Source organism: Fulmarus glacialis, unplaced genomic scaffold (genome assembly GCF_000690835.1).
Source record: "Fulmarus glacialis isolate BGI_N327 unplaced genomic scaffold, ASM69083v1 scaffold6290, whole genome shotgun sequence".
In the NCBI taxonomy this organism is placed as follows: Eukaryota; Metazoa; Chordata; class Aves; order Procellariiformes; family Procellariidae; genus Fulmarus; species Fulmarus glacialis.
In genome coordinates, this window is record NW_009186996.1 from 35,368 (window position 1) to 62,721 (window position 27,354).

General features: G+C 39.1%; 1 protein-coding gene across 2 annotated transcripts in view; it reads right to left on the bottom strand.

The window, feature by feature from the left end:
* The window catches only part of LOC104073558 (glutamate receptor 4), a 50,109-nt gene extending 23,510 nt beyond the window's left edge, over positions 1-26,599 (bottom strand). For both annotated transcript variants that reach the window (XM_009573387.1, XM_009573379.1), the window contains exons 1-3: positions 26,219-26,599; positions 24,679-24,877; positions 19,403-19,650 (exon numbers count right to left, since the gene is read on the bottom strand). In XM_009573387.1, coding sequence (XP_009571682.1) covers positions 19,403-19,650; positions 24,679-24,877; positions 26,219-26,514 — 743 coding nt within the window. In that variant the 5' untranslated portion in view covers positions 26,515-26,599. The remainder of the gene's footprint in view (positions 1-19,402; positions 19,651-24,678; positions 24,878-26,218) is intronic.
* Positions 26,600-27,354: the final 755 nt, after the last annotated feature.

Below are 27,354 nucleotides of genomic sequence, written 5' to 3' on the forward strand. Positions count from 1 at the left end.
CTAAATGGCCTAAAGGCACAGACAGGTCCCTAAGTACTCATTACAACAAAGGCAGGATCTCTGCTGGGAGCATTTAATAACAACCTTTTAGGCAACTGGTAGAGTTTTGCCAGGAAAACTTAAATGTCTTAGCTATTTAAACAAGTTTGACATTTTCCTGAATCCCTTTCCTGATCTTAGGCTCATAAATTCTGTGTAACTGGCACGTTAGATGAAAAAATATTTCCCTGAATCCTGGGCAGATTCTTGGTGAAATTCTGCCCTTACCTTTACAGATGGCGGCACTGTTGTTTCACTGCTTAGCGTTGGGGAAGTTGTTCACTTGAAATAATGAACAAGCAGGATGTGCAAAAATCACATGACTCACTAATGAGACTCTACATACACAGAGACAGCTTTGTTTAAACTGCAGCCATATTGCACAGCGTATCATCTGAGAACCGCTGGTGCCATCACTGCAGTTACCGAGGCAGAAGTAGAGACCCCGACCCCCTAAAAGGCTTTTCACAAATCCTTCTCACGGGGCTTTGAAAGCCTCAGAAATCGCTCAGTCACTTCGAAGTCACATCGTGTGGAGGGATACCACCTCTGTTTAACCTTAGGTTCTCTGAACATACAGCAAACTTCAAACAAAGAGTACTTGAATGTTAAATGATCGAAGCACCATACGCAAGGTATGGACCAACTGGCAAAATACAGGGATGTGCTTTTTATTCCAGTAAAACCCATGACTACTTAGTCATATAAGTTTGTTGTATACATACTACTGTATAAGTAGTGCCTGGAACAAAGTGGGGATCAGTAAACTACTGCACAATGGGAAGTGAAGCCACAGATGCCATGGTGCACCCGGAGGAGGAGTTCACTGAAGGAACAAGCTGTCCCAAGATCACAGTGTCACAGCCAGAGATGTGTCGGCAATTGATGACGCGTCTAAAGCAACTCAAAGCTCATTTCTTCCTTGCACTTTGGACATCTTTCCCGGCAGCTGATGCAGCCGTCTCCCAGACAAGCCCCTTGGTGCTGCTGGCGCAGGCTGGAGGGTATCCTCCCTCAGGACAACGCAGAGAGAGAGTCCAGTGAAGCCGAGTTCAGTGACCTTATTTCAGTGATGGGAATTGCAGTTTTTCTCTCATGATCTAATCTGTTTCCAGCCCAGGTGGCTTGGGAAGAGGCGGCCACAGCTGCCTGAGAGCTTCCCCTTGCCGCACAACCTAGCGCTCCCTGGATGCAGCTGAGGATCTGTCTCAGACGTATTTAGTGAAACACAAGCAGGTGCATTTTTACAGCTTGTTCATATCATCCGTTCAAATGATTTTAAATGGGAAAAATTAAAATGCAACCTTACCAAGCAAAAAATTAAAACCTGCCCAGCTTCTGAGCTGTTTATTTTAACCATGTTTTGAAAAATGCTGATGGCAGATTGTAACACAACACAAATGCAGCGCCGTTTAAGGGTGTTTGACAATTCATCAAGATAAATTAAGTGTAAAGCTGCATGGCACTGGCTGAATATGTTTAACAAATTAGGAATGAAACAAGCACTCCGTTAATGAGGCAGATGTAGCCAAAGCTTATATCATTCTGTACTCAGAAGGCTTGAAGGATCAATAATGCAAAGATAAAAAAGTGAGCTAATGCAAGAGCATTTTTACAAGAAAAACAATCTAAACTTTAATGACAAAGGGCCAACTTTGAAAGAATGGTTTTTTAAACACATTCAAAAATTTATAAGAATAATTTTTGTACTGGTACTTACAAAGGTTTGCATGCTGTAATGCTATTTGTATGAAAAAATTGTATTCAAATACTGAAGCACAGCACACATCAAGACATTTTCACATGTAGCTGATAGTTCAAACAAGTCCTTGGAACTTGCTCTGATAGCTTGCCCAGCATTTGTACTAAATAAAGAACTACTAGTATTCAAGTTGAGAGTCTTCACAACAATATTAGCTCTTCTGCAGTGGTTTTCTCAGGCTTTCCTGCTAAACTCTTCCATTGCTACATACATGCTTATCACAGAAAGGACGTGACAGGCCATTTCAGTTGAGTGCCCAGCTGAGGATCCACCAGGACAGTGGGTGCCTCTTGAATTCCACCTTGCAAAACCCATGTACCCCTGTGGAACTGACTGGTCTGCAGAAAGCCAAAAGTCTTTCAAAAACGCTATGGGCATGTTGTGTGCTACATTAGAAGCTAATACCATTTATAAATATTATTTAAAAATCCCCTGTCCAATTGCATTTAAAACACCTCTTCCAGAACAGTATCTCAAAACATTCTACAAACACTAAGAATAAAGTATCTTTATAAGAGTGTGTATGTATTGTTATTCTTTGTTTAGAGATAGGAAATTTAAAGCAGCTCTCAAATACTTTTCAATTGTGGCTAATTAAAATAAGTATAATGCTCTTCACTTAGCCATCCAAATAAGATGGTTAATTTCCAGGGGCACTGAGTATTTACAGCTTCTATGTATATCCTAAGTATGCAGCTTAGTTACTCGAACTAAGCTTTGTAAACAAATATGAGCCAAACTGACACCTTGAGGATCAGCAGGAGTTCCAATTAATGGGAGACCCACTGCTGCTAAAAATTGCCATAGCTACTTTGAATTCAAAGAAGTTCTGACAATTTACACCAGCCAGAGGTCTGATGACTGTAGTTTAAAATATTTATATAAATTTAAAGCTGTTTTGCAGCAAGATATTCCAATTACAGTATGCAAACACTTCCTGGCACAAGCAATTAAATATGTATTTTGCTTGTGTAAAAACAACAGCAGTTGACCCAGGAAGGCAACTCTGCTTGTTTCTCTGCTTTATACAAAGCTTTGCTGTAAATAAAAAACACATAAAATTGTCCCTAGAGTAACTGTGCACATTGGTTCAGTATACAGTCTTTAGTAGAAGCAGAAACATCAGTTTCTTTCAGCTCTGAGCTATTTTAATTTTCACTAACGACTACCTAATCCTGTTCTCATTGAGCAGTACCGCTTTTCAAAGTACAATTTTTCTTGCTGGTTGCAGCATAAGCAGGATTATGCGAATAGGCTGCTGCAGTCCAACACCTGCAACTCAAAATACATGTTTTAAAGGCTTGAGTGGAATTTTTCAAAAGTATCTGAGCACCGGTGTAACACTGTTCCACACTGCCGGAATTGCTCTGAGGATAAGCTTAGCCCACTGCCAACTGCCTCAAAACTTCTCTCACCTCAGAAACATTAGGAATCCTGAGCTCTTTACGGCTTTTATACATTTGACATTGCTGAAAGCACTTACAAATAATATTTTAAAATTTGAAATGTGTAAAATAAGCATTTTAAAATACATGCCCCCAAAATACTTAATGCTTTCAGACAGGGTGACATTCACCTCTGGCATGGCTGGCAGAAAGCCTTTTGCCTCTTTGCGCCTTAGGCAAAGCAGATCTCGACTCACAGTTTTGTCACAGCAGGGTGTTTGGATGCTGTTTCACCTGCCTCTCCTGTAACGCCTAAATTTAGGAGGCCCCAGCTGAGAGGAAATGGTAGTATTGGCACGGACAGGTAGGGGTTTCGTGGCGGGGCACAGGACGTGTTCAGTGCCAGGCAGAGGTTCCATCGGTTGGATTAGTGCTGCTAAAAGACAGGGAGTAATGACTTATAGTGGGGGCCATAGCAGTGAAGCTCTACCAGGTCTCATGCTGGCCCTCTCCTCTCCTACCTAGACTGCATTAGCGCAGGTCTCTCTAAGTGACCTTATGTTACGTTATCCAGGCACATGTTGTTGAGACGCCTTATGCCACTCCATCCGCAAGAAAAAGCCAAACACTGCAGTTTACTGTCTGCACAAATGAGCTATTTGTTTTTCGAATGGATGAGTTGATTTTAACAGGATTGAAAACATTATTCTTCATTACTGATGTTGGCCAATAGATTTAAATTTTCTTTTACATAATGTCTTAGCCATATTTGTAAGGCATTTTAAGTTTACGCTTCTGAATGCCATGGAGCGACTATTTTCATCCAGAATGAGGCTAGGAAAAATATATCTCTTTTGGATGCAATTCGGTGCTTATTGAATAGAAATACGGTGTGGTCCCTTATAACTTAGAAAGTTGTTCCTTCTTTATATCCATCTCAATCCATTTGATATGACTGATGGATTACTAGACAGCCTATTAAGATCGCAGACTCTGGCCACCCCACACAGAGGAAGATTTTACTACATCAAAATCTTCCAGCACAAAGCAGGTGGCAGCTGTTTCAGCAGGTTCTAATTTTTCACTCCATTCAACATGACCCAGCAGTGGCAGAAATATCGTGCCTTGGACTGAGCATTTCACAGCTTTCATCCACAGGAATACCCAGCCCTAGGCTGAACCACCTATCCCCAGAAGAAATATTACTGCGACCTCCAAAAACAGTCAGGCCTCTCGCTGACAAATCATGGAAAGTAAAATATCCTGTTGGACTCACTGCAAAAATTAGGTTTTCTGGCTCCTAACCAGCCCCATGTCTCAATGTGCTACATAAATGTATGTTCTATTCAGTGGGTAGCAGGGCAGCTAATATAATAAAACCAAGATCTTTCTTAATGTAGTATTGAACATATCTGGCATTTTTGGAGACTGGTTCAAATTTGGCAATGTTTGAAGAGATTGCACTATCAGAATTCTCCGATTTTTCATTTATGCCAGGCTGAATCTCACCCTTTATGAACATACAATGGTAAGATGGATAAGAGGAACTATATTTGACATGGTCTTCTCCCATTATTCTACTCCTTATGACATGTGCTGCATTTTCTTCCTTGCAAGCAGCAAGACCTCATAACAGCAACTAATTAGTTTAAGATGTCAGCTTAAGATTAAGAAATGGTAAAAAAAAATCAGGAGTTACAATGGAGTGACTTCTACAAGTAAAGATGCTCAGCTGAGCATCTGTGCACGCCTTTTTCACAAACTACCTCACCATCAGCTTAAGATGCTCCATAAAAGGTGATAGAAATCCTCTGTCCTAGCTAATGTTTCTGAGATGTCCTAAGAGAAGAGTCATACAAAATGAGTTGCATTTAACCACTCTCAAGGTGACAGAGACATAGATACCTGTGGCAAGAGCCACAGTGAGAGAAAAAAACCTCCTGCCATCTTCTCAGCAGCTGCAACTGGGAAAAAAAATGAACTTACTGCTATTACTGTTCTCAGGAATTTGAGGAGTAGCCAGATTCAATTGAGTTTCTATATTTTTATTTTAGAAACCAAACCCACTATTTTAGGTGCTGTTTCCAAGGAGCACCAATCATTCGCCTGTCTGGTTGGACTTTTCAGCCACTAAGTCCGAGTCTCACCTTAATGAGAATGAAACATGAAATGACTGCAAGGCCAAATACCATCAGCATACTGTACGGTACTGAAAGTGCTGTAATACAAGTAGTCTGCTCCTAGTGAGGAAAGCAACTCCACTTGGGAAAGCTGGGCAAAACTGTAGCTTCCAAGGGAATTCATTCACTGACATCAGTGTCCACAAAGCTATTAAAGTAACGTGGCCACTATGTCAAAAGCCATTGATAACACTGAGAAATCAGCATGGATGCTTGATTTTTACTGTTGCCAGAAACAGACCACTAACTCCTAAGATCTGCACAGCTGATACACTGCTATCAGATCTAAACTTAGACTGAGAAGAGGTATGAGAGATTTCTGTAACTATACGTGCTTCTTTGTGACTCCATACTGTTGTTTTTCATAAAGAAGTATTACAAGGAAGGCAATAAATAGAAAGATCCCCACTAAGATATGGTTTCTTAAGCTTTGGTCTAATTATAGTGCAAGCACTTTGAAGTTCATTATTTTAATTAGAAGCAGAGACTGACAGAAAAAACAGGGGGTCCATTCCCCAGGTGGGAATTCTAGCTGCAACTGCAATGCAAACAATAAATAATACTGCATAACTTGAGCCTTAGTAAAATGCTGGCTTGTGTTTTGCCTAATGGCAGATCAATACCGTACAAATGAAGCAATTACAGTTGTGTCATATAAAGCCTTATTTGGTCAGCAGCCAAAATGGGGATTAGCTGGAAGAGTTCCTAGGACTTTCTGTCTGAGTATTATCACAGAAGTTAATGAGGAAGATCTGATAGGCTGAGACAAACATAAATGGTGCCAGCAACCAGATGAGACGGTCGGTCCAATAGCCAGTGTGCTGATAATTAAAATGCCCTGAAGCCAGCTGAACATCAGTCCTAGATCAGGTGAAATTATCAGACAAGGGCAATCCAATCCCTCTGGCAACCAGCTATATAATGTTGCCATCATTGGTAGAGCCATGTACACAGCAGCAAATGCAAATACACCAGCACTCACACCAGTCAGACCAAGCACAGTCACTTCAATATAGTAATACTCAGGCTTGTAATGTTTCAAACACAAGCAGCCAGGCTATAGAGAAAACAAGGTATGGAAATTACTGATAGATCTCGGCAGTGGATATGGAGATCCAACTAATGTAATTGCTGTTGTCTTGAACACATGCCCACATGCCATTTTTAATAAAAAAAGCTGGAAGGAGTAGGGTTCACTGGTGATGGAGATTTCTGCTATTGCTTTCTAAAGGGAAGACAGAGCAACATGTGGCCATAGACCATAGACTGTTTAAGAAACCATTAGTTGAAGTTACATTTTCCCTATTGTTTTGTCTCCAAAACAGTTTCTTTGATCAAAGACACTGAGAAATCTACCGTGGGGTTTGTTCTGAGGCACACACCTCCATGGATTTGAAATAATCATACAAACATCTGAAGTAGGAATGGACTTGAAATATTCACAGCACAATAAATACTACGCTATCAATCTTCACTATCCCTCTGAGGTTGATGGGCAATTGTCATTACCCTCAATTTGCAAAGGTGAAACTGAAGCCAGAAGGTGAACTGACGTCCTCCAAGACTCCCAGGAAATTGGAGCAGGATCATAATAAAGCTCATCAGTGCGACATGACTTCCAGCCTCGCGCTCAGTCAACCACACTTCATTGCCACTCAGAAATCTTTGGGCCTTTTCAGGCAAGTGTTCATAAAGAATTTATCCCTCTGGCCTCCCGATGGAAATAACTTCCTAGAGACAGACTAAGCTTAAATTTCTGTGCACATTCCCTCAACTCAGTCTTTAACCATGAGATACTCTTAATTTTTCTGCATACCCTGCCAAAAGTGAGCGACAGCCAACCTGAGTGGTCTGACTGCTGTAACAAAAAACTCTTCCACTTTTTGACCCCACTCTTCAGGGTTCCACAGAGGTCCGTGCTGTCAGTCACTCAGCAGCTATATAAGTCTACTTGGGAAGTTAAGGGCTCCCTTTGCCCTGGCAAAGCAGAGATACAAAGCACTGCTACTTATTTCACTGAATTGAGATACTCTCACTCTCTTTTGCTTTTCCAGATTTAGATGAGAACAATCTGATTGACTTCTGATTCACAGAAATCATAATTAAAGCCTAGTGGTCAAGAGCAGCTTTTGTACAAGTTGGGGAGAAGATCTTCTACTATGCAGAAAACTTAAACATCCCTCTCGGTAAGCTCCTACAACTTTCCAAATACTCCTGTAGTTCCAGGAGATTGAATGTGATGGCTGAAGATGTCCTTTTCACGTCCATAATTGTCAAAAAAGGATCATAGCATAGTGCAGTCTGGAAGGCACCTCAGGAGGTGTCTGGTGCAGCTCACACAAGGGTCAGCTCTGAGGTCAGACCAAGCTGCTGAGGGCGTCATCCAGTCACAGTTTGAAAACATCCTGGGGTGGAGGCTGCACAACCTCTCTGGGCAACCAGTGTCACTGTCAGGCTGTCCTCAGGCAGTCAGGGGAAAAAGTTCCTCCTTACGTCCAGTCTGAACTTCTCCTGTTTCTGTTTATGCCCATTGTCTCTTATCTTCCCGTCCTGCACTGCTGTGAACAGCCTGGCTCCATGTCCTCAAAGACCTTCCCATCGGCACTGTGGGCTGCCGTTAAGTCCCTCACAAAGCCATCTCTGCTCCAGGCTGAACAAGCCCAGCTCCCTCAGCCTCTCCTCACAGGGCAGGTGCTCCAGACCCAGCTCCAGTTTGATCACCTTCCACTGAAATTGCTTTGATTTATTGATGTTTTTCTTGAATTAGGAGGCCAAAAAAGGATGCCATATTCTAGATGTGGTCTGAATGTTTGCAATTATTTTATTTGATGCCACAATATCTTCTCTTGTGGCCTACAGATTGAATGAACTAAAAGCACTCTAATTGGAACTGCCTTGGATAATTGCCCACTATCTAAAAGAGATGCCAAAAGTAGCAGCCTGCTTATTTAACTGTGATAGGAACAATTCCTAAATCCTCAAGGAACAGTGATGACTTTCTGTTCACTTTCAATGACACTTTCATAGCCTGAGTTTGCATTATTTAAACTCTGCACAACCAGAACTAATTGTCAAGTGTTCATGTGAATTTAAAGGAAAAAATATCATTAGCAGGTAAAGTGAGAATATAATTAAAATAGTAACATATACTGATTAAAACCTGAGGCGATGGATCTTAGAAAGCGCAGAGCATCTGAATGTAGGCTGGTCCTACAGCTTTGCCAAAGAAGGACATCATCTTTTTAATTAAAACTGATAAAGAAAGGAGCATCAGCCTACATCCTGGCTCTTACTGTTTTGTGTTGCAACCAGTAAAAACCTTTTGTGGAAACCTTCAAATTAAAAATTTTTGTTGAAAATGTAAAAATCGGAAAAATTGCCTAGCAATGTTTGCATTTAGGCACCTGAAGTTTGGGTGATTTGACTTATCTAGAAAAACTCGAGATATTCTGTAGGAAATAAGTCGCATATCTCCAACCAGGTCCGATGAGTTTTTCTGTAGACTCAGAATTTTAAGATCCAAAATAGATCTGAACCACACAAATGACAAAGCGTAAAATGCTATAAAAAGAATTTCCATACTGCTGTGTGCAAAATCAGATGCCTACATCCATACCAAGGAAGCCAAAGGTCTCCCTCTAAATGTAAAATCCTCTCTTACGACAAACATGGTTGAAACTTTGGCTGCACTAGATGGAACCATATAAGCAATAGATAGGAATGAGCCTAATGTGTAATCGTGTACACAGAAAGCCTTTTCTGGAGGTAACAGATGGGCTGCCAGATGTTGGGCTTGCTCTCACCTGCAGGCCTCGGTTGTCCCTGTTGCTAGTAATAGAAGATGCAAGGGACCTGGATCTTTCTGTGCACAGATGCTATTCCTCCCCACCTGGCGGCGGGGAGGAAGAAAAAAAAAAGCTCTGTCTTCTCTGGGTCCTGGAGGCAGATTATTCTTTTTATGTGTTCTTTTAGAGTAGAAAGAAATAACTGAGGTGTAACAACAAAATAGGTCTCTGTATCAGGTCAGGCTTGGACCACTTTCATCCAGTTCACTTATGGCTTTAAAAAAGTGCAGGGAAAATTGTAGTTAAACTTTTACTACAGAAAACTGCCAATCCTGCCAAAAGCTGTTAAAAGAGAATCTCACTCAACAAAAGAACACACAGCATTGTTCAGCATCATGTGATTTGCTAAAAGATGTGGTTAAATAAGAGCTAAATCCTTCTTCAGCTTTGATTTAAGCTCTTACTCAGTGACTTAATTGGAATGGGAAGCAGAGGAAGGAAGGCAGAAAATGGGATTAAGGCTTCTAGCTATAAAAATACAGAAAGACTTGAGCAAAGTGTATCTAGAGGTAGTTGAGAAAAAAAGCAGTAGCTTTGACCCTACTTCCTACCAAACACAAGGTAGACCAGTTCAGAGAAATAACTACTGATCAATCACAAGTCACCGTTTTATCACACAATCTTTTAAACTTTTGTTCAGCGAGACGTATATATGGCCATTTTTATCTGGAAACTGAGCACCTTGGGAACATCTTCCTGAGTGGGGTAATAGCCGCATTTTAGAGATGCCATGCCAAGATACTCAGTAGCTGAAAAGATATATTAAAACTGCCCGGGGAGCTGGAGCTGGGTGTCAGTCCCAGGCCTCCTGAATCTTGTTTTGTGCTTTTTTTCATTGGCAACATTTTCACCTTTCGTTCTGGGATGTTCATTCCCTCCATAATGCCTACTCTGTTGCACAGTGTGCTGGTCTAAGATACTGTTCTCAGCTCAAAGAAACTCTACGAGAAAGAAAAGAAACTTTTTTTCCTACTTTTGGTTTGGGATTTCTCACAAAAGCCAAGGCTGCATAAAGACTAAATGGCCATTTTGTGTCTCTCTGGAGCCCATCTAGTACTTACTGTCAATTGGAAGTGGGCAGTTTTGCAACTACCACACAGATTAATCGCGAAATGTTTTTCAGGTACTATTTGTTCCGCAAATGTCAGTTCCACAGAGAGGTATTGTTATGAGCTGCTGAGATGCCTTTCAGTGGCCTGTTCCCCTGCCTTAGTCTGCCTACAATTTACGTGGACAATTATTATCTTAGTGGGATAGGCCTTTTACTTGGCGGGAACTGTACCATCAACTTCAAAAGGTAGCTGGATTGTGCCCTTAATGAATACTCTGAAGCCTGGCAGTTTCCTGGGAACTGACACCTAAACAGTTGTAATGAAAAGAGAAGAGAGAAATAATAACGAGCTGCATTGTTAAAATATAATGGGCTGCATCTTGCCCTCTGCTGAGCTGCTTTATGAGGGATTGGGGAAATGGCAGGGAAAAGGGCAGCAGAAATTTATTTCTGAAGTGCCAAGAAGCAGAGTTTGTTCTTTGGAGGATCTATAGATTGGAAACAATGACAACCCTTTTGTATGCCTCTGGCATGCTCTGGGGATTAATGCTTATCAAACCTTGGCAAACTTCCAGAAAGTCAGTAAGACGTGTGCACAGCAATGGTATCAGTATTTTTGAGAGATTCTGGTCTTCACTGATAGTTTTAGGGAAGTTCATTGGTTATATTTTAAAATATGCCCCTTTTTACCTTGCAGAGAAGTGAACAGCTGACAAATTTCATTTGGACAGATTTGATATCGTGAAGCTCCTACTCTGTTTGCATTCAAATATTTCTGAAGCAGAAAAACAAAAAAAGAACTGTGGGGTTTTTTGATGCCTTGATTTCTTTCTGATTGTAGAAAACGAGCCTGTTATAAAACTTGTCCTGGTGCTGATTACCATGGACTGACCCAAACAATGCGTCTGTACAACAGCACAGAAATTTCACCTTTAGTAATCACTAAATATCAGAAGGACAAAGCTCTTGCATAAATATCTTGTAAAAAAGGAAAATAAATTAAAAAAAAAAAAAGCCTCATTGTGCTGTTAAGCCAATGCTAAAGCTGAAGAGACAGAATGGTAGTTTCATCTTTTATACCAATTATAATGCTAATTTAAAAATACCTATTGCCATTGCAATGTTTAGATAAAAAATTACCTTTCTAGGCAATAGTTTTATTGCTGTTTACATGCTCTGTCCTTTCACTCCTGCTCAGAAGCACCTCGTTTCACAACTGTTCTCACTAAAATCCTGGGACCTTCCCTGGAGTAAGAAGCAGGATGATATTAGCAGAGAGGTACCAGAATGTGACTGTGTGACCAAAATGGGAGCTGGGCTTCTTGGAAGAGCTTTGCCTTCCATCAGTGGCTTCTAATGTCATTCGTAGTGTAGGAAAACAGGATTGGCCACAGAACAAATTCCTGTGACATGTGCTCTCTCTTCTAGACTACGGAGAGCTTTGTTCAACTATGAATGCCCCCCAGAAGTCTGAGGGTGAAAACTTCCTGCAAGTGGCAATGACGAAATAGGGTCTGTGGAACAAGGTAGATCAGAGATGGCTCTTTGAAGTACTTGAAAGATATACTGATGTTGTTTTTTTTTTTTTGCCAGGACAGAGAAAATTCAGTGAGTGCAGCATAATGGATACTAATGTGTTGTTTTCTTCTAAAGACACAAATATCAGAAACTCTCTCAATAACAATGCTCTTCACTGCAATTTGGTGACTTAAATCAGGATTATTGGAATTTCCTGCCTCTATACGTAAAAACTGCAAGAAAGGGCAAAACTCCTCCAAGTAGAAGACTTTGCTTAAATACATTTGCTCGTACGTCTTGCAACGGAGGTCATTAGCCATCATCAATTTTTCCTCTTTTCTTGTTGCAGTCTTTTCATATGGGGAAGACCCTTATCTTGATTAAAAATTATAAAATTAACTCAATAGGCATCACCGGGGAACAGAGAAAGCTGGAATTCTGATCTCTGTTCTCAAGGCTTTATTTTTACTACTAAAACAGATATTCTGTTTTTAGACAGAAATAATCCATGTAACCGAAACTAAGTATGCCTCCCAGGCTCAGCTGAAAGAACAACTTGCTAATATTCATTGCCAAGCTCTCTCTTCACTGATCTTCTTTTGACCTCTGACTTTTACATTCCTTGCTAAGCGGTGGCCCGCTCTCTGCCTTTTTACCTAGTAAATGTTATTTTTAGTTGACAGAAAACCCAACGAGCTCTGAAGGATCTGACCTGCTTGAGAAATATCCAGGCTATAAGCTCTGACACTGAATGGGTAATGGGGTGGTAATTCAAGCCTTGTTATGCCTAAAGTGAAGAGAAGAACATTATGCAAAGTCATACAGTATGATCTACACCATCAGTCAAACAGGATAATGTTTACAATATGCATAAAATGTTATAGATAGCATTCTAGTTTTCAAATAATTTTGTATCACAGAAAAAAATGTAAAATTGTAAAATCTTGGTAAGTGAAACTCCTGACTAAAATCCTGTCCTTGTAAATATCAACGGACCACCCCATAACTATGCCGGGATTTTTGTTTTCTGCACTGCCCCTTACTTTAGAAGAATAGAGGTTAAACTCAGTAATTTCACATCACTCATTTTTATCCTCAAACCTCCATTATTCACCAGTTGTCTCTTTATCTTCTCTGCATCAAACATAAATACACCAGCTTCTAGCTCCTTCAGTGCTTTGCTGAAATGATTGCCTCTGTGGATAACACACTGATTATGGACAAGACCAGCCATCCTTGTAGGAGAAGAGAAACGTGAAAAAAAATCGAACCTGCTTCCTCTGCATCTCTCCTCACTGTGAAGATTGCTTGTCTTCAGAATGATCTGGGGAGGTCTTTGGATGCCAGTGTTGCCAGCTGGAGGACAGCTAGCCAGCAGATGAAATACCCATTCTTCTCTCTGAACTGCCAGAACAATGCTCAAAAGCACGTAGGGCACAGATCTCACCATGGTGACCCAAGTGTACATTACCTTTGCCTATTTCTGTACCTTTCTAGAAACAGGAACACACCATTGAGTAAACAATGCAGCCCAGATGCATTGAAAGACCACATGCTAGAATAGCTACATCAACGATATCAGTTAAAAAAAAAAAAAAAAATCTATGAAGTCCTTTGAAAACTGAACAATACAGAGTACACCAAAGAGCGGTCCAGGGAAATGCTTACTTTATGATACAACACAACTTGCACAAGGAAGCTTCACTCATGGGAAAATTCTATTTTTGTGAAGAGTCATGGATTTCTACAGTACAAAACCTTTGAAAAACACTAGTGAAAGAACTCCTCTATAGTAAATGAATTTTGACTCTCTAAGTAATTTGGGTGGTCAGCTCAAACATTCTTTCCTAGTTTTCCGCTTACTCAGAGGGAATCTGTGAATATCATAGCCCTTTTTTGCCCACACAAATCCAATTTTATAGAAATCATAAGAAACCAGAGAATGCAAGAAGTTTTGGTGGAAAATTTTTTATCTATCCTTATAGGTGATCTCTGTGTAATGACTATGATTCTTTTCCCACAGAGATTGGTGTTAATTATCAATTCACTGATCTACAAAACCAGGGTAAAAAGAGAACTGGGGTATATCTCAGCATAATGTATTAAGTTCACAATAAACAGCTTTGACAGTGAATGATGATCTGGGAATTCCTTCCACAATAAGCTCCTTATACTCTGGTCTCTAAAAACATCAAGGACAGTACTTGATAAAAAGTTTAATGGTCTCATCAGAAGAAATTATACCATCAGATTTACCCTTATTTTCCCAAGCTTGTTTCAGGTCAATGAAAAACACATCAAAAAAAAAAAAAGAATAGGGAATATCCCATCCTATGTAAGGTCTGCCAATATTTTGTATTAAAGTGCATGCATTACCAAAATAAGTTTTCCTTCACCACTACATTTTTGACTAAAGGACCATACTGGATATATCCTTGAAAAGCAAAGGTAATATTGTCAGCTGTAGTACCACATTGAAATGAAGCAATGAAAGAATGGCAATTTTAGAGATTTACTTTGGGAAAAAAAGGACTAGCTGAAGTCACTGAGATCAAGATGGTAGTTTATAAAGCCCATGCACAGAAAAACTCCCTTCACAACAGATCTTTATCTTATTCACATAAACTCACAGGTTTCGTCAAGAAAAAGTTCCCTCCACCACAGATCCCTCACTCCTTGGGTAAATCTCTTTCAGGTATTGCACAATTATATAAAACAGGAGAATCCGTAAGATGTTGACAGGGCACTGTTCGGATGCCTTTTGCACTTCAAGCACTCTCCAGGGCACTCCTCCCTTGCAAGGGATGGAAACTAAAATCCATAGCTTCACTCATGTTGTACTTTGCACTTCATACAAGTTGCTAGAATGATCAGAACATTACATCTGCATCACCTGCTTCACTGATGCACTTCCCACATTTCCCACCTCATGTTAATACAAACACAGTAAAGAATAGGTAAAGGACTGGCCCTTAGCCGGTGTAAAGAGTCAGTTCACGTCACCAGCTGTTACACTGCAAAGAACCAGCAGGTATCACCATGTGGGCCTTTTCTCCTTCCTCCCCAGACCATAAACAATTCCTCCTGAAGTCAAACAGGAGTTACTTCTTTACTAGATAAAAAGAATAGAGACTTGAATAATGAAATATAGAATCCCAGATTTGTATCTATAAACATTAGCCATAATTGCAATAGTGGGAACTTAATATAGCTCTTAATACAGGTTGGTGAACAGCCATCACCAGTCTCTAAAATACATCAACACATCTATTCACAACAGTTTTTTATTATTTGGCTAGATCTAATCCTGCCACTCGCATCCGGCTGGACTCAAAGTGTCTCACCAGACACTCATGATCTCAGCAGGTTTCACTCATCCACACTGCATACTGTCAGCTGCAGGACAGGACAGCCAAATGTCCTTAGTTAAAGCAGTCACAGAAACAATAACGACAACTCCTCATTTTTTAGCTCAACCTGTCATTCACCTTTGCATCAAACAGCTTCGAGGTACAAAAAGTAGAAAAAGCTTTTCGTGTACCTTTAAGACAATATTGCCCCTACTTCCCTTTTCATTACCTCTTAGAGTGGAGAACTCTTTCATGTTCATCACTATTCAAACTTGTTTATGATGCCTACATATCTAAAACAGAAAAGCAGAGGCATGCAAGGCACAGGATTTGCATAGTACAAGATCTCCAGGTGCTGCCCTCTAGACACACAGATTACTGCAAGGCAGACGAGCCAGGGGTGATCCACAATAGGCAGAAGTCTGGCCACAAGAATGTCTTCTGACGACAACACATTTACAAAGGCAGGTCTTGCTAAGCAGACAAGCAGCACTCTCTTAACCACCTTTGAAAATGCCACCGTTGAAGAAAAAAGCTCATCAATTCACACTGATTACTACACAGTAGTTTTGGAAGGATACCTACCGTGGTAGGAGGAGGAAACAGTAAGGACAGCTGAATAGTGCCATGATAGAAACTCAATCTTTTTTGCGATGAGAGCCTTTGCCCTCAATACCACGTTCCTTCTCAAATATGTCAGTCTTTTAGAACATTATATAGAAATGAATATCACTGAAAAGGAAGGAAGGAAGGAGACACACATGATGTGTAGCGTGGTACTGCCCGGTAGGCATAAAAGAAACACACATCAGGCATTTCCCATTCTCTTCCATCCAGTGATATGCATGAATCCTAATACTGCACCAGCACTGAGAACAAATCATTCCAATTAGCCAATAGGTACTGGTTGAACACTGCAGGAGTGTAGCATGGAACCCAATAAGGAAGAGTTTCAAATTAAAATCCACTACCCTGCTCATGCGTAGGGTCATGAGCAACAGAGAGACCAGTCCCTGGATCGCTCTGACAGGTGGATTTCATCCGCATGAGTGAAGTGATGGGTATGCGCTCTGTAATGGACATGAGCCCGGTGATGTGATGGCAGGGAACCATCGCTAGTCCTACGCTACAGGAAGAAGTCTGATTTAGATTACCCCACCTCCTGTCAGTGTTAGATGTGTGAAAATATATGGTCTGCTTCTCCATACACTCACATCAATTTTATGCAACTGTTACGACATTTTCAGTGAAAAAACTCCTGATTTATAATCATCGTAAGAAGGAGGAGGATTAAGACTAAAATATTTCTAGTGAAATAGGTGTTCAAAGAGTTTACTGAATAATTTGCTATGAATAATTCATTTGAAAAAATTGGTATTTTTCCCTAGTCCTGAGCAGACCAAGAATAGAGTGTAAATGTTTAACATTTATATGCTACTTGCAATTATTTGTGAACTACATCAAGTAATTTGTGGTCTACACATAACTTAACTAGGAAATTATGATCATTAAATAAAATACAGAATTTACAACTCCCATAGCAAATTATGTCTTTTGATTAATTTATGTAATGAGCTTAGCTAGTCTGCCCTTCATGGATTTCAAACTGCATGTTCAATATTTGCAATTATCTGTGCAGGCAGCAGTTACATAAGTCATCTGATCAGTAACAGAAACACTACCATGTGGGATGCAGTCAAAATAGCAAAACCAGCATATTTTACAGTTTCAAACAATTCAGAAAATACTGAAGCATGCAGTTAAAATTTACAGCTGAGTCTTTTCTGTTCAAAAGCCCAGGGGTAGGAAGCTTTCCCCCTCTTCAGTAAGCACTACTGTCTACAGACATACATGGAAGAGGTGGTATGAATGTGAGGTGTTGCTTGGTCTTTATTTTTGTCCAGAACATAGTGTGTTGCTTAATGTTTTTAACAGGTAAGCAGCACTGATGTGTCGCCTGAGGTTTGTCACTGGGGCTGGAGAGGGAATGGGGTGCAGCAGGAGAACAAGCAGCTTAGCACATGTGAAAGAAAGGCTCAGGAAAGGCATGGACATTGACAGCCAGTCGAGACAGCTTGAAAGAAGATTTGGTCCGATTTTCCCGTTGGATAGGATTCCCTGTATTCCCCTTTTTGAAAAACAGTTGAAGGTAGGATGTGAAAAACTAAATGCTGATCAAATCACCCTACTGATAGTTGCTGACCCCAGTTAGATCAAACTGGCCTCACTGAAACGTATGGGAGCTTGGTCTTTAGCTGTGATGGAACCAGGATTTCACACTTGATCCTTACCATCAAGGTTGTGCTCTTCCTCTCTGTTCTTATTAAACTGTCTTACTAGGCCCTCTTCCTTCTAAGTCTAACTGCTTTATGTCTCGGCCCCATTACTCCTAGATATTTTTATCTAGCCAATTGAACAAACCTGAAATAAGCCCAAATTTGACACAAACCAACTTCCACTGGCTACTAGTGCTCATTATAACAGGCTTTCTCTTGGTGGTGTTAGATACTCTGCAGAAAAGAGTGAGGGGGACTAAAGAGCACCATAAAGCATGCTTAGAGCAAACAGCCCACTGTTAGGATATATATATGACAGCAGTTAAAGTGATTCCTAAAAAGTTTGCCCTAAGTTTGGCACAGCAAAGCATGACTGTCAGCAACGGGCATTTCCTTACTACGGGAAAGCAGCTGCGCTAAACTGCAGTGCTGCCTACCCTTCTAGGTTGTCTGAAACACTGAGAAGGAGATAGCAATCTATTAGAAATACAAAATAAAAAGTAAGTGCTTTGAAAATATGCCCAAATAATAGATCAGCCTCTCCTATTATCTGCCGCCTTCTACCTTTAACAACCCAATGGGCTCTGGACATGGTTTTCTTTACAATTAATATTTTTATTGTCATAATTTTCCCTCTCTCACCTCCTTATGTTCTCTTACCACTTTATTCAGTGGTGAAGGTGATAGTTTTCAAATGTGAGAGGTACTGAGAGGACCAAAAATTCATATTCAACCACTGAAATAACTGGCCTGATTTTCTCCTGCACATACAAATCTTCTTTTGCTGCAGATGGAAATGATTCTGATGATACTCCCATTCCCATCCGTGTAATACAGTTAAGGCTATTGAGGTTTGTGGTATTATGTGCAGATTAAATTGGTGAGTTAAGAGTGAGTCTAGTTATAGTGGTGCATAGTGGTAATGATGTCTCCTCTGTGGTCTCGGACGTAGACAGGTACCTCCTTAGCTATTTCCTGCACAGAACTATGGCTCCATCTGCACTTACAACTCCTCCCTTCAACCCGCTTCGTCTCCTTGGAGAATCTATTTCATCAGAGCCTGTTGTAACCCCTTATCATGAGCACATGGGTGAAATTTGAGAAGTGGGGTGCTGGTTGCTCCGCGGGCCATTCCCTCTCCCCGACTCACATGCACCCTATCACTGTAAGACTCCCTCAATCTGCTAGTTGCTCTTTTGCTTTGAAGAAAATTGGCAAGTCTACCACAGGAAAAAGGCGAGTTTTGTTTGCCTTAAACATTAAATACAACACAACGGTAAATACTGCCAATTTTAACACAGAACTAGTACCTTCACTTCTGTTGCCCTGACAATTTGAATGAAAAGCAAATGATGTTCTGCCCATGAATCAAAAATTCTCCTACTTGACTGAATGTGTCTGATACCTCCATAAAGAAAATACTGGTGAGTTTGAAGGCAGTACTGAAATGCGTAATGCTAGAAACACAAACTTCTTTTTCTAAATAAGAAGGTGCTTTAAGTACTTTAATGAAGTTGCTTTAATGAAGGACTAATTGCCTCTAAATGATGACATTTGAAAAAAGATGTTACAAGCAGCTTCTTATTCAGAAATTAGCAGCCAAGATCAATAAACAAAACATAAAATGTAGGCATAGTATTGATGCAGATACTGATGCAGATAATGTAGGCATAATACTGCTATAAAGGGTTGAATTAGGTGAAAAAAGCTGATGAAATAGAATAGCTGATGTTAATTCTATTGAGGCTGACTTCAAGTAGCTAGTGTTCAACCAGTTTGGTTTTTATATGGCCTTGAAAGATATGCCAACTATAGCTGTGAAATCCATATTGCAATTAGAAATGGTTACCTTTGTTGATCAAAAAAATATGAAATGGAAAAAAAGAAAAATAACATACCATGTTCACACACAAAACAAAAAGAGCTATATCAGGGACATCAGGGAAGGTGGAATACTATAACAACACATTTTATATTGTTATACTATTCCACCCACCTTAATGGAGAACCCTTCGGTGTGGCTACGCCATAGCCTTTTGAATCCAGATTTCCTCCCACTTTCATGGTGTCACATGGCTTTCGTTGCTCAATGTATTCATTCATGGTGGACTCCAGCAGGAAGGCAAACTTGCCCTTGGATTTGCGGACACGAGCTACTCCCTCTGCAGTAGTCCTAGTGAACACTGATGGCTCTGCTGATTTCATGTAGGTCCACATCTTTTCATACACTGCTATTTTTGATCTCTGGAGAAAATTAAAAAGAAGTGAGAACAAAAGAATGTTGCAACATTTCAGAATGGAACTGTTCAAAATAAAATCAATCATACTTAATATTTCAAACAACTGGGGTTGGGAAAATCACACTTGGATAAGGATTTTCTTTGAATTCCATGATAATTTTAAAAGAAACAAGAAATAACAATATCTATACTATAAAATCAAATATTATTTTTAGGTCCAGTTAGCCTCTAGCAGTCACAATAAAATAACTGCAAAGCTAAGACCTGAATTTACCGTTAGATAAAGGCAGTTCACACAGTCAAAGTGTTGTAAAGTAATTAGGAAATTATGTATGAAATAGATATCCACAATAAACCTGTATGGGAAAGAGAAACAATAAAATAAACTCCCCATAAATACTGAGCTGAGTCTTGAAGCATTTCAGCTCTAACATCCACTTCTTACACCATCAAAACCACAATAGCTTAAGTAAGATTTCTGCTTTCAACAGAGTCCAGAATTCATTCCATTTACATTCAGAAAGGCTGCACAACATTTCAAGGCATGGTTCACAATAAAAGATGGAAACAGCAAATTGGACCAAATATGCTATTAAAGGAAACAAAACGCCCTAAGCATTTGTCTCAAAGAAGTATTAGGTATATTTTTAGAACTGCAGTATCAGTGGATTTATTTTAAAGACTGTGATCCTGCAAGTAATTGAGTAAGAAAGGTACTTGCTCAAAGAATGTGCAAGAATTTGTGGCTTAGAGTGCATTAGTTGGAAATTTTCCTGCCTGGGAATGCATGGTGTAACCACAAGTAAAGACTTAAGCAAAAATAAAACTTAATAAAAATAAAAACAAATAAGAATTTTCATTGGAAAAAAGGAAGGAAGGAAGGAAGGAAGGAAGGAAATGCTATTAGGCTGAGAAGCTTCCTGTAGTCATTAGATTCATTCAACAACTCCCTTGCTTCCTCTAGCAACAGGGATACATACATGAAAACAAGCAGTGCGTCAGCTGAACACTATACAGTGTTTTTATTTAATAACAGATGGCACTTGTCTTCTCTTACGCATGCTGCAAAAAGGACTTTTTAATCCGATGCTCAAGTCAGCTTTTATTTGAGTCAACAGGAATTTCCAGCTAAGCAAGATTTGGTCTACAAGTCCATTCCTACACTGTGCTGAGCGCTCCAGGAAAATATTCATTATTATAAAGCCCCCAAACAAAGGGCCTTAGAATATTTAAACAAATATCAAATCCTATAATCTAGGTATTATTTAAATTGACAATGGCTTTAAAAAGCTTGCAACTGAGCCTTTGTATAAGTAAGAGTAACTTCCCTGAAGCACTTCTTTTTACCAATTACTGCATGATTGGTCTAACTTGAAAGTGGCATTTAACCAGAATATTCAATAAAAATACCATATAACATAACATGATAAATTATCCTTGCTTTTCTAGCTTGTCTGTATGCATAATTTTATCTTTCTGTCAAATATAATAAAATTTAAATTAACAACAGTTGTGCATGTCCATAATCACATCCTGCCTTGCCACCCTCTCTTTCCACTGTAGTCACAGCTACTTTTCATTTACATAATAGTGGCTGAGAGCAGAGCGTACGCTAAGCCACCCATGTATTCTTTTTGCTTTACGCTGATGTAATTTCAGGGACTTAAATTTACAGAAAGAAAAAAAATGGAGGAGAGCAGTAATGAATCAGGCATCATTTCAAGAATAATTACTTGCCTTTGTCTGCCTTCACTTCCAATCATTTTTTACATCTTAACATCCATATCATCAGATTCCTTATAAAGTAAACACCTAATAGGTCACTTTCCGTCAAAACTAAAAACACGCAACAGATAAAATAGCTCTATTAGTAAGAGGAAACAATGCCCTGTATCGATTGAACAAGGTTGCATTTAAATCTGTTTTTTAGGACCTAGGTTTCTTTGCCCATCAAGAGACAAAAAATACGGCAAGTCTAACAAGGCATTCTTCTCCCAAGCTTTTATTTGTTAACATTCAACTTCTACATGTCAACCCAGAGTGAAAATTGAAGAGTGAACCAACAGATATTCCTTGTTATCATATGAGGAAACATTGCAGCTTTCCCCTGCAGTCAGCCAAGCTAGGATAATTTTCATTTAGGGCTCTTCTGAGTAGGACTGCTAAAACTAAGTTCTTTTCCTCTTGAGCAAGCTGCTCGGAAAATGCAACTCTCACTGTGTCCAAAACAGGAAATAAGTAAATAGCTAATAGTATCAAAGTCTTCTTTTTCTTTACGTTGGCTTTAAAATGATTTTTCCCTTTTCTGTTTTCAATCTGGACCCAAAGCAGACTGAATGGATCTTCAGAGTTTCCCACATTTCGATCAGAAATGATCAAATGATGAGAAAATGTCGTGAAGGCTCATCTTCAGCCAGAGAGTAATCACTGACAGAAAAGTTACACATGACTTTAATCCCAAAACTGATGATGTTTGCTTCCAACCACAGAAAACATTAGACTTGGGAAACAAGTCTTCTCCTACTATTGTTTCAGGCTAGGCCTTAATTTATGATTATGCAAATAGTGTTTGTGCAAATATTGTCTGTCAATGATATTTTATCTTTGTCCCTGTTTTGTGAAAAATATTTTTAGAAGTAGCGCATACAGTATCATTAACAATCACTATACTGTTGCAGAGATTAGAAATAATTTGATAACAGGGCCTCAATTATACCATTTTTAAAAAAGTGATCAACACAGTCTAAATCTTGATAAAGCTTCAAATTTTGCATATGCAACTATATTTAGTATTTGTAGTTACTTTTAATGTTTCCCTTTGTATTTTGAAATAAAGGAAAAAAAATATAAAGAGAACATTGATTTTCCTTCTTTTTTCTCTTTACCCTTTAAGGTTAAAGTGAAAGAATGGCTGTCATTATAGATGGAGAAAGAATCTTCTTTAAGGAGAAATCTTGCATGAAATATTGATTCAAACAAAAAAGTATCTTTGTTTACAGGATGATTTAAAAGAATCATGACATTTTTGTGACCAAGACTGTTTTTATGTCAAAGTACCTGAACTCCTTACTTCAAAACAATAGCTTGTAATAGTGTTTTGAAAGTCTTAAGAAAACAACACCATTCCTTCATTCTTTACTGTCTCCTTGGGAATTAATTTTTGCATCATCACCTAAAAAAATTTCAAGCACTGGATACTCTTGAAAATGCAACAAGTTAATAAATCCAAAGTTAAATAACTATCATCACAGCTTCATTCTAGTTGAAAAAACTATTTGCATGCATATATTGTCATTACCACCTCAGCGTGTGATGGACTGAAACTGGAATTCCCAGAATTAAATACCTAACTTTCCACAAATTGAGCTAAAGAAGAATCTATGGGTTAAGCATAGATGAATATAAATAATGAGTACTCTTTTCAGGAAAATAGGAAATTTGGCCATCTCAGGATCAAAATATTTCAATTCTCAGACAAGCCTCCTACATCTGAATGCCACCATTCTTTTAGACATCTGATGTGAAATCAGGGCTTCTAGGGACCACAAGCTGAGTTTCTACCACTTGGGGTAAAACATAAGGCTCCCAGAGAGCATCTGTAGTGTCAGATTTAGGTGTATACCAACACCCTGGCTATACAAGAAGGCAGGTGTAGTTAGAAACCTGTCACCGAACTGTATCCATTAAAAAATGAGGTACCAAGCACCCTAGCCATTTCAGTGAGATCCCTCTAGAGTTGATGCAAAGAGGAAGATACTTTAAAGGGTGATTTATTTCAACATAACACACTTGTCCCGTACAGGATGCACAGGGGTGCTTTTCTTTCTCCAGTGTCTACAGAAGAAATCTGTAGATTTGGACAGCTTCATTATGTGAAGGCTCAACCACTGTGTGTTGGTTAAGTGCCATTTATATATTATAACCATCATCTTTTTACAGCTAATAGAAAATATTTGCAAGTTCTTCTTTGGGGATATCTCTTGCAATAAAAGGTTATTTCACTACAGACCTTTTGGGGGACACTCAGCATCTGCCCTTGAATTGATACTGTCTATAGTTCACAAATCCCATCCATAGTTTTGTTAATGATACACTCAGTTCAGTTTGGCCAAACTGAAAACAGTCAAGGTGCATGGGAGTACATACCACAGAACAGTCCCCTTTCAATCGGATAATAAGAAAAAATTATCACTCCACATCTTCCTTTCTTCTAAAAATGCCTTTACGCAGCACCTTTCAGATAAATAATACCATGTATTTTCCAAGGAAGGATTACTGGCTCACAGCATTTATTCAGAGCCATGTTCAAACACTAAACTCACACACGTTCAGTCAGCTAGGCTTAACTTTCATCTGCTAAAGACATGAAATAAAGCAGGAGGGACTGTTTATTATGCATTCCTTGTGATGTCCAGGCTCCCTGTTTTCCAGCTGGCAAACGATGAAGATTACATACCAACCACACTAACACAGGAAAGCAAATGAAAATGTAGTAATCAATACAGACAGCACAGACGTATGAATGCCTATGTAGGCTGTTTCCTAATGCTCCGACCACATCCCCCTGAGATATATTTTCTCTTTATTATTCATCTGAAAGCCAGCAAATTAAAAAATGCATTTCCTGCCCACCACCTAAGACCCTAAAGCAAAATGCACACAGCCAAATCCATAAGTAGAAACAAAACCTGCAAGACTCCATGTTATCATCATAGGCTTTCAATGCTGCATATCATTTCAGTACTGTAGCTTCAGATGAATCAATAGTGCAATGCTGCTTTAATTATCACTGGCTTCAGCATCCCTCGGGGAACCTCTTTTGCCCAATGTGACAGGATAAATAAATTTTCCACAAATTAAAACAACTGAAAACTCCAACAAATGGTGTTGTGGGAGTAAAAATGTAGCTAAAGTATTGCAGGAGTTACAAACTATATTACATATAATTGCAAAGTAACATTATTTCACCCTTCCAAGCATCTTATAAGAGCAGTCGGTAGGGAGAGCTGCTCCAATGGACATGCCAACTTACTCTGAAGAACTCTTTGGTTGACCCTGAGTCCAGTGTCCCATAAGCAATTTCGGTTTGTTTGGCAAGGTCTTCTGCACTTTCTATGGGCGAGACCATTCGCTCAACAGTCAAGAAAGCAGCGAGGTTAGCAGTGTAGGATGAAATAATGATGAGCGTGAAGAACCACCAGACACCTCCAACAATGCGACCTGAGAGGGATCTAAACATGGATAAGATAATGCATATTTTCCTGTCTCTCAAGCCACGAAGAAAGAGAGAAAGAGAGAAGGCACCACTATTGCTGAACATGTATCATTAAGTAACAGTCAATGGCAGGGAGATCATTTGCATTTTAAATACTAATAAACGTCTTTTCTCTTGAACCTTAATGCCTACAGTACAGACTCCACTGTATTAATACGTATCATGCACATACAGAAGTTTGAATTCTCTTGAACAGTAATCCCAGTGTTATTATTTCAGGAAATGCCTAACATAGCAAAAATTTTGTCAAAAATACTGGATAGGTAATCTCTTTTTGAAGACAAAAGTAAAGCATGGTAGCTGCAAATCAGTAGCTTTCTCTGTTTCCTCTTAAAAAAAAAGACACAAAAGGCTTTTGCATATGGATTATGTTGGCTCTAGGATTAAAATGTTTCTGTCACCCAAACTTATTAAACATTCTACAAGCTACTGCAATCATTTGAACTTTCACATTTTTCTTATTTAACAAGCAAGCATTTTTTGGTAACAGAGATAGTGATGTTAAGTGAAAAATAATATCTTCCATTTTAATACCTGTAATTTGATGAGAAGGCTGTTGAGGAGTAATGTACATCCAGTCTTAATCAGTAGCAATTTTATTGCTAACTTCAGTAATAGCAGAGTTAGGCCAATGCTGAACACACTCAAAATCTCACTGTTAATGGCTAAAATGAAGCACTCAAGTTTGAAAGACTGGGTCATAATGTTTAACTAAGAAGTTGTAGTTACTGCACACTAAAGTTCCAGAACATCTTAAGAGGCTGAGAAATTCAGGTCTGGGATCATATATTACATCTGAGGCACCCACTCTGTAAGGCACAGCTCAGCCATGCAGCGTGGCTTCTCAGAAACAGATGGTCAAATATTCTCTCTCTCATAGACGGCGACGTTCTGGAAGCAGTGCTGTAGAACTTGATAGGGAACAGAAATGGGACATTCATTCATGCAAGGCAAATATTCAGCACAATAGCGTGCATTTCATAATTGTAATACAATGGAACTAATTTAGCAACAACACAGTTCCTGTGAAGTCAACTCAGTGGAATTGCCCCTGGGTGCACCTGCTGTTTCTGAGAGCTGTTTGTGGTTTATGCACATTGACATACGTAAAATAATAGTAATGACTGAAATTCAAAGCAGATTCTCTGTTGCCCTTATCATACCTATTAAAAAAGAAAAAAATGAAAAGGCTTCCTAAAGAATGAACTTCAAAATACTGCCAGGAAAATAAACAAAGGAAGATTTTATGCTTCAGTGTTGGAGATAAAATGCAAATGTAAAAAAATTCGACACAAACCTTGGGGAAATGTCACATCCTTGTTGCATAAAGGCACCCAGGGAAAACCAGAGGCTGTTGAATATGCCAAACTCATTGGGAGGCTGGTCACTGGGTCCTTCTTTCCCATCCTCTGGTTCTTCTGTGTGCCACTCATATGGGCTAAACCTGCTAACTAGGAACAGGACCACACTGACGCCAATGTAGGCAAAGACTATGCACATCCAGATCTCATACGCCAAAGGGTCCAAGAAGGAAAACACTCCTGGTTTAGATTTCTGGGGCTTTTTGATCATAATGGATATCCCCAAACTCATAAAAGGCTTAGAAAAATCAATGACCTCTTCTCGTACCAAAGTGATGGTCAGAGGCGCAACAGCAATCTCTGCTTTCTATAAAGAAAAAAGAAATATAGATGTATAGATTAATCGGAGTTGGCTTATACACTCAGCTAAGCAGCTAATTCCAAAGGTATGTCATTAACATCAGGACACTGTGGCTTAAATGTTCTTTCTACCATCTTTCTGTTTCTTTCTATCACAATCTATATTTACTCAATATGCTTTTAGTAAAACATACATATTGCAGGTTTTCATTTTACAGAATTATAGAAATACTTAATTTTCCTGCTAAGGAGAAGACTCTTAAATCTTATAGAGGTGGGCAGCAGTGCAGGTAGATAATTTTAGGTATTACTTTAGATTTAAAGTAAAGGAATTAAAGAAAAATGAAAAATGAGAATGACCCTATTGTCACTGAACGTACAGAGATTTTTTTTATAAGATCCCAGAAACAGTAATTTATTATCATATTTTCATAAGATACAATCATTCTTCGAGGGAAGCCAGCTCATAGACTCATAGACTCAAGGAAGTTCCAAATAGCACAAAGCACCAAAGGTGATTAACTATTGCCGTGATGCCACAAAACTGGAGGCAGTTGTCTTGGGGGAAAGATAGTTCACTAAGAATGAATCGGATTTTAAACAGTGCAAAAAGGCAAGTATACAGAAAACAGCTGTGCCAAATCATGCAATAAAAGGATAAAAAGTGTGCTGAATCCATTCCCATTAGAGACAGGAATAATGTTTAATATGTTTCTCTAGTATGTTTTTAGAATGATGCCAGTCTTGAATAGAATCATAGAATCATAGAATC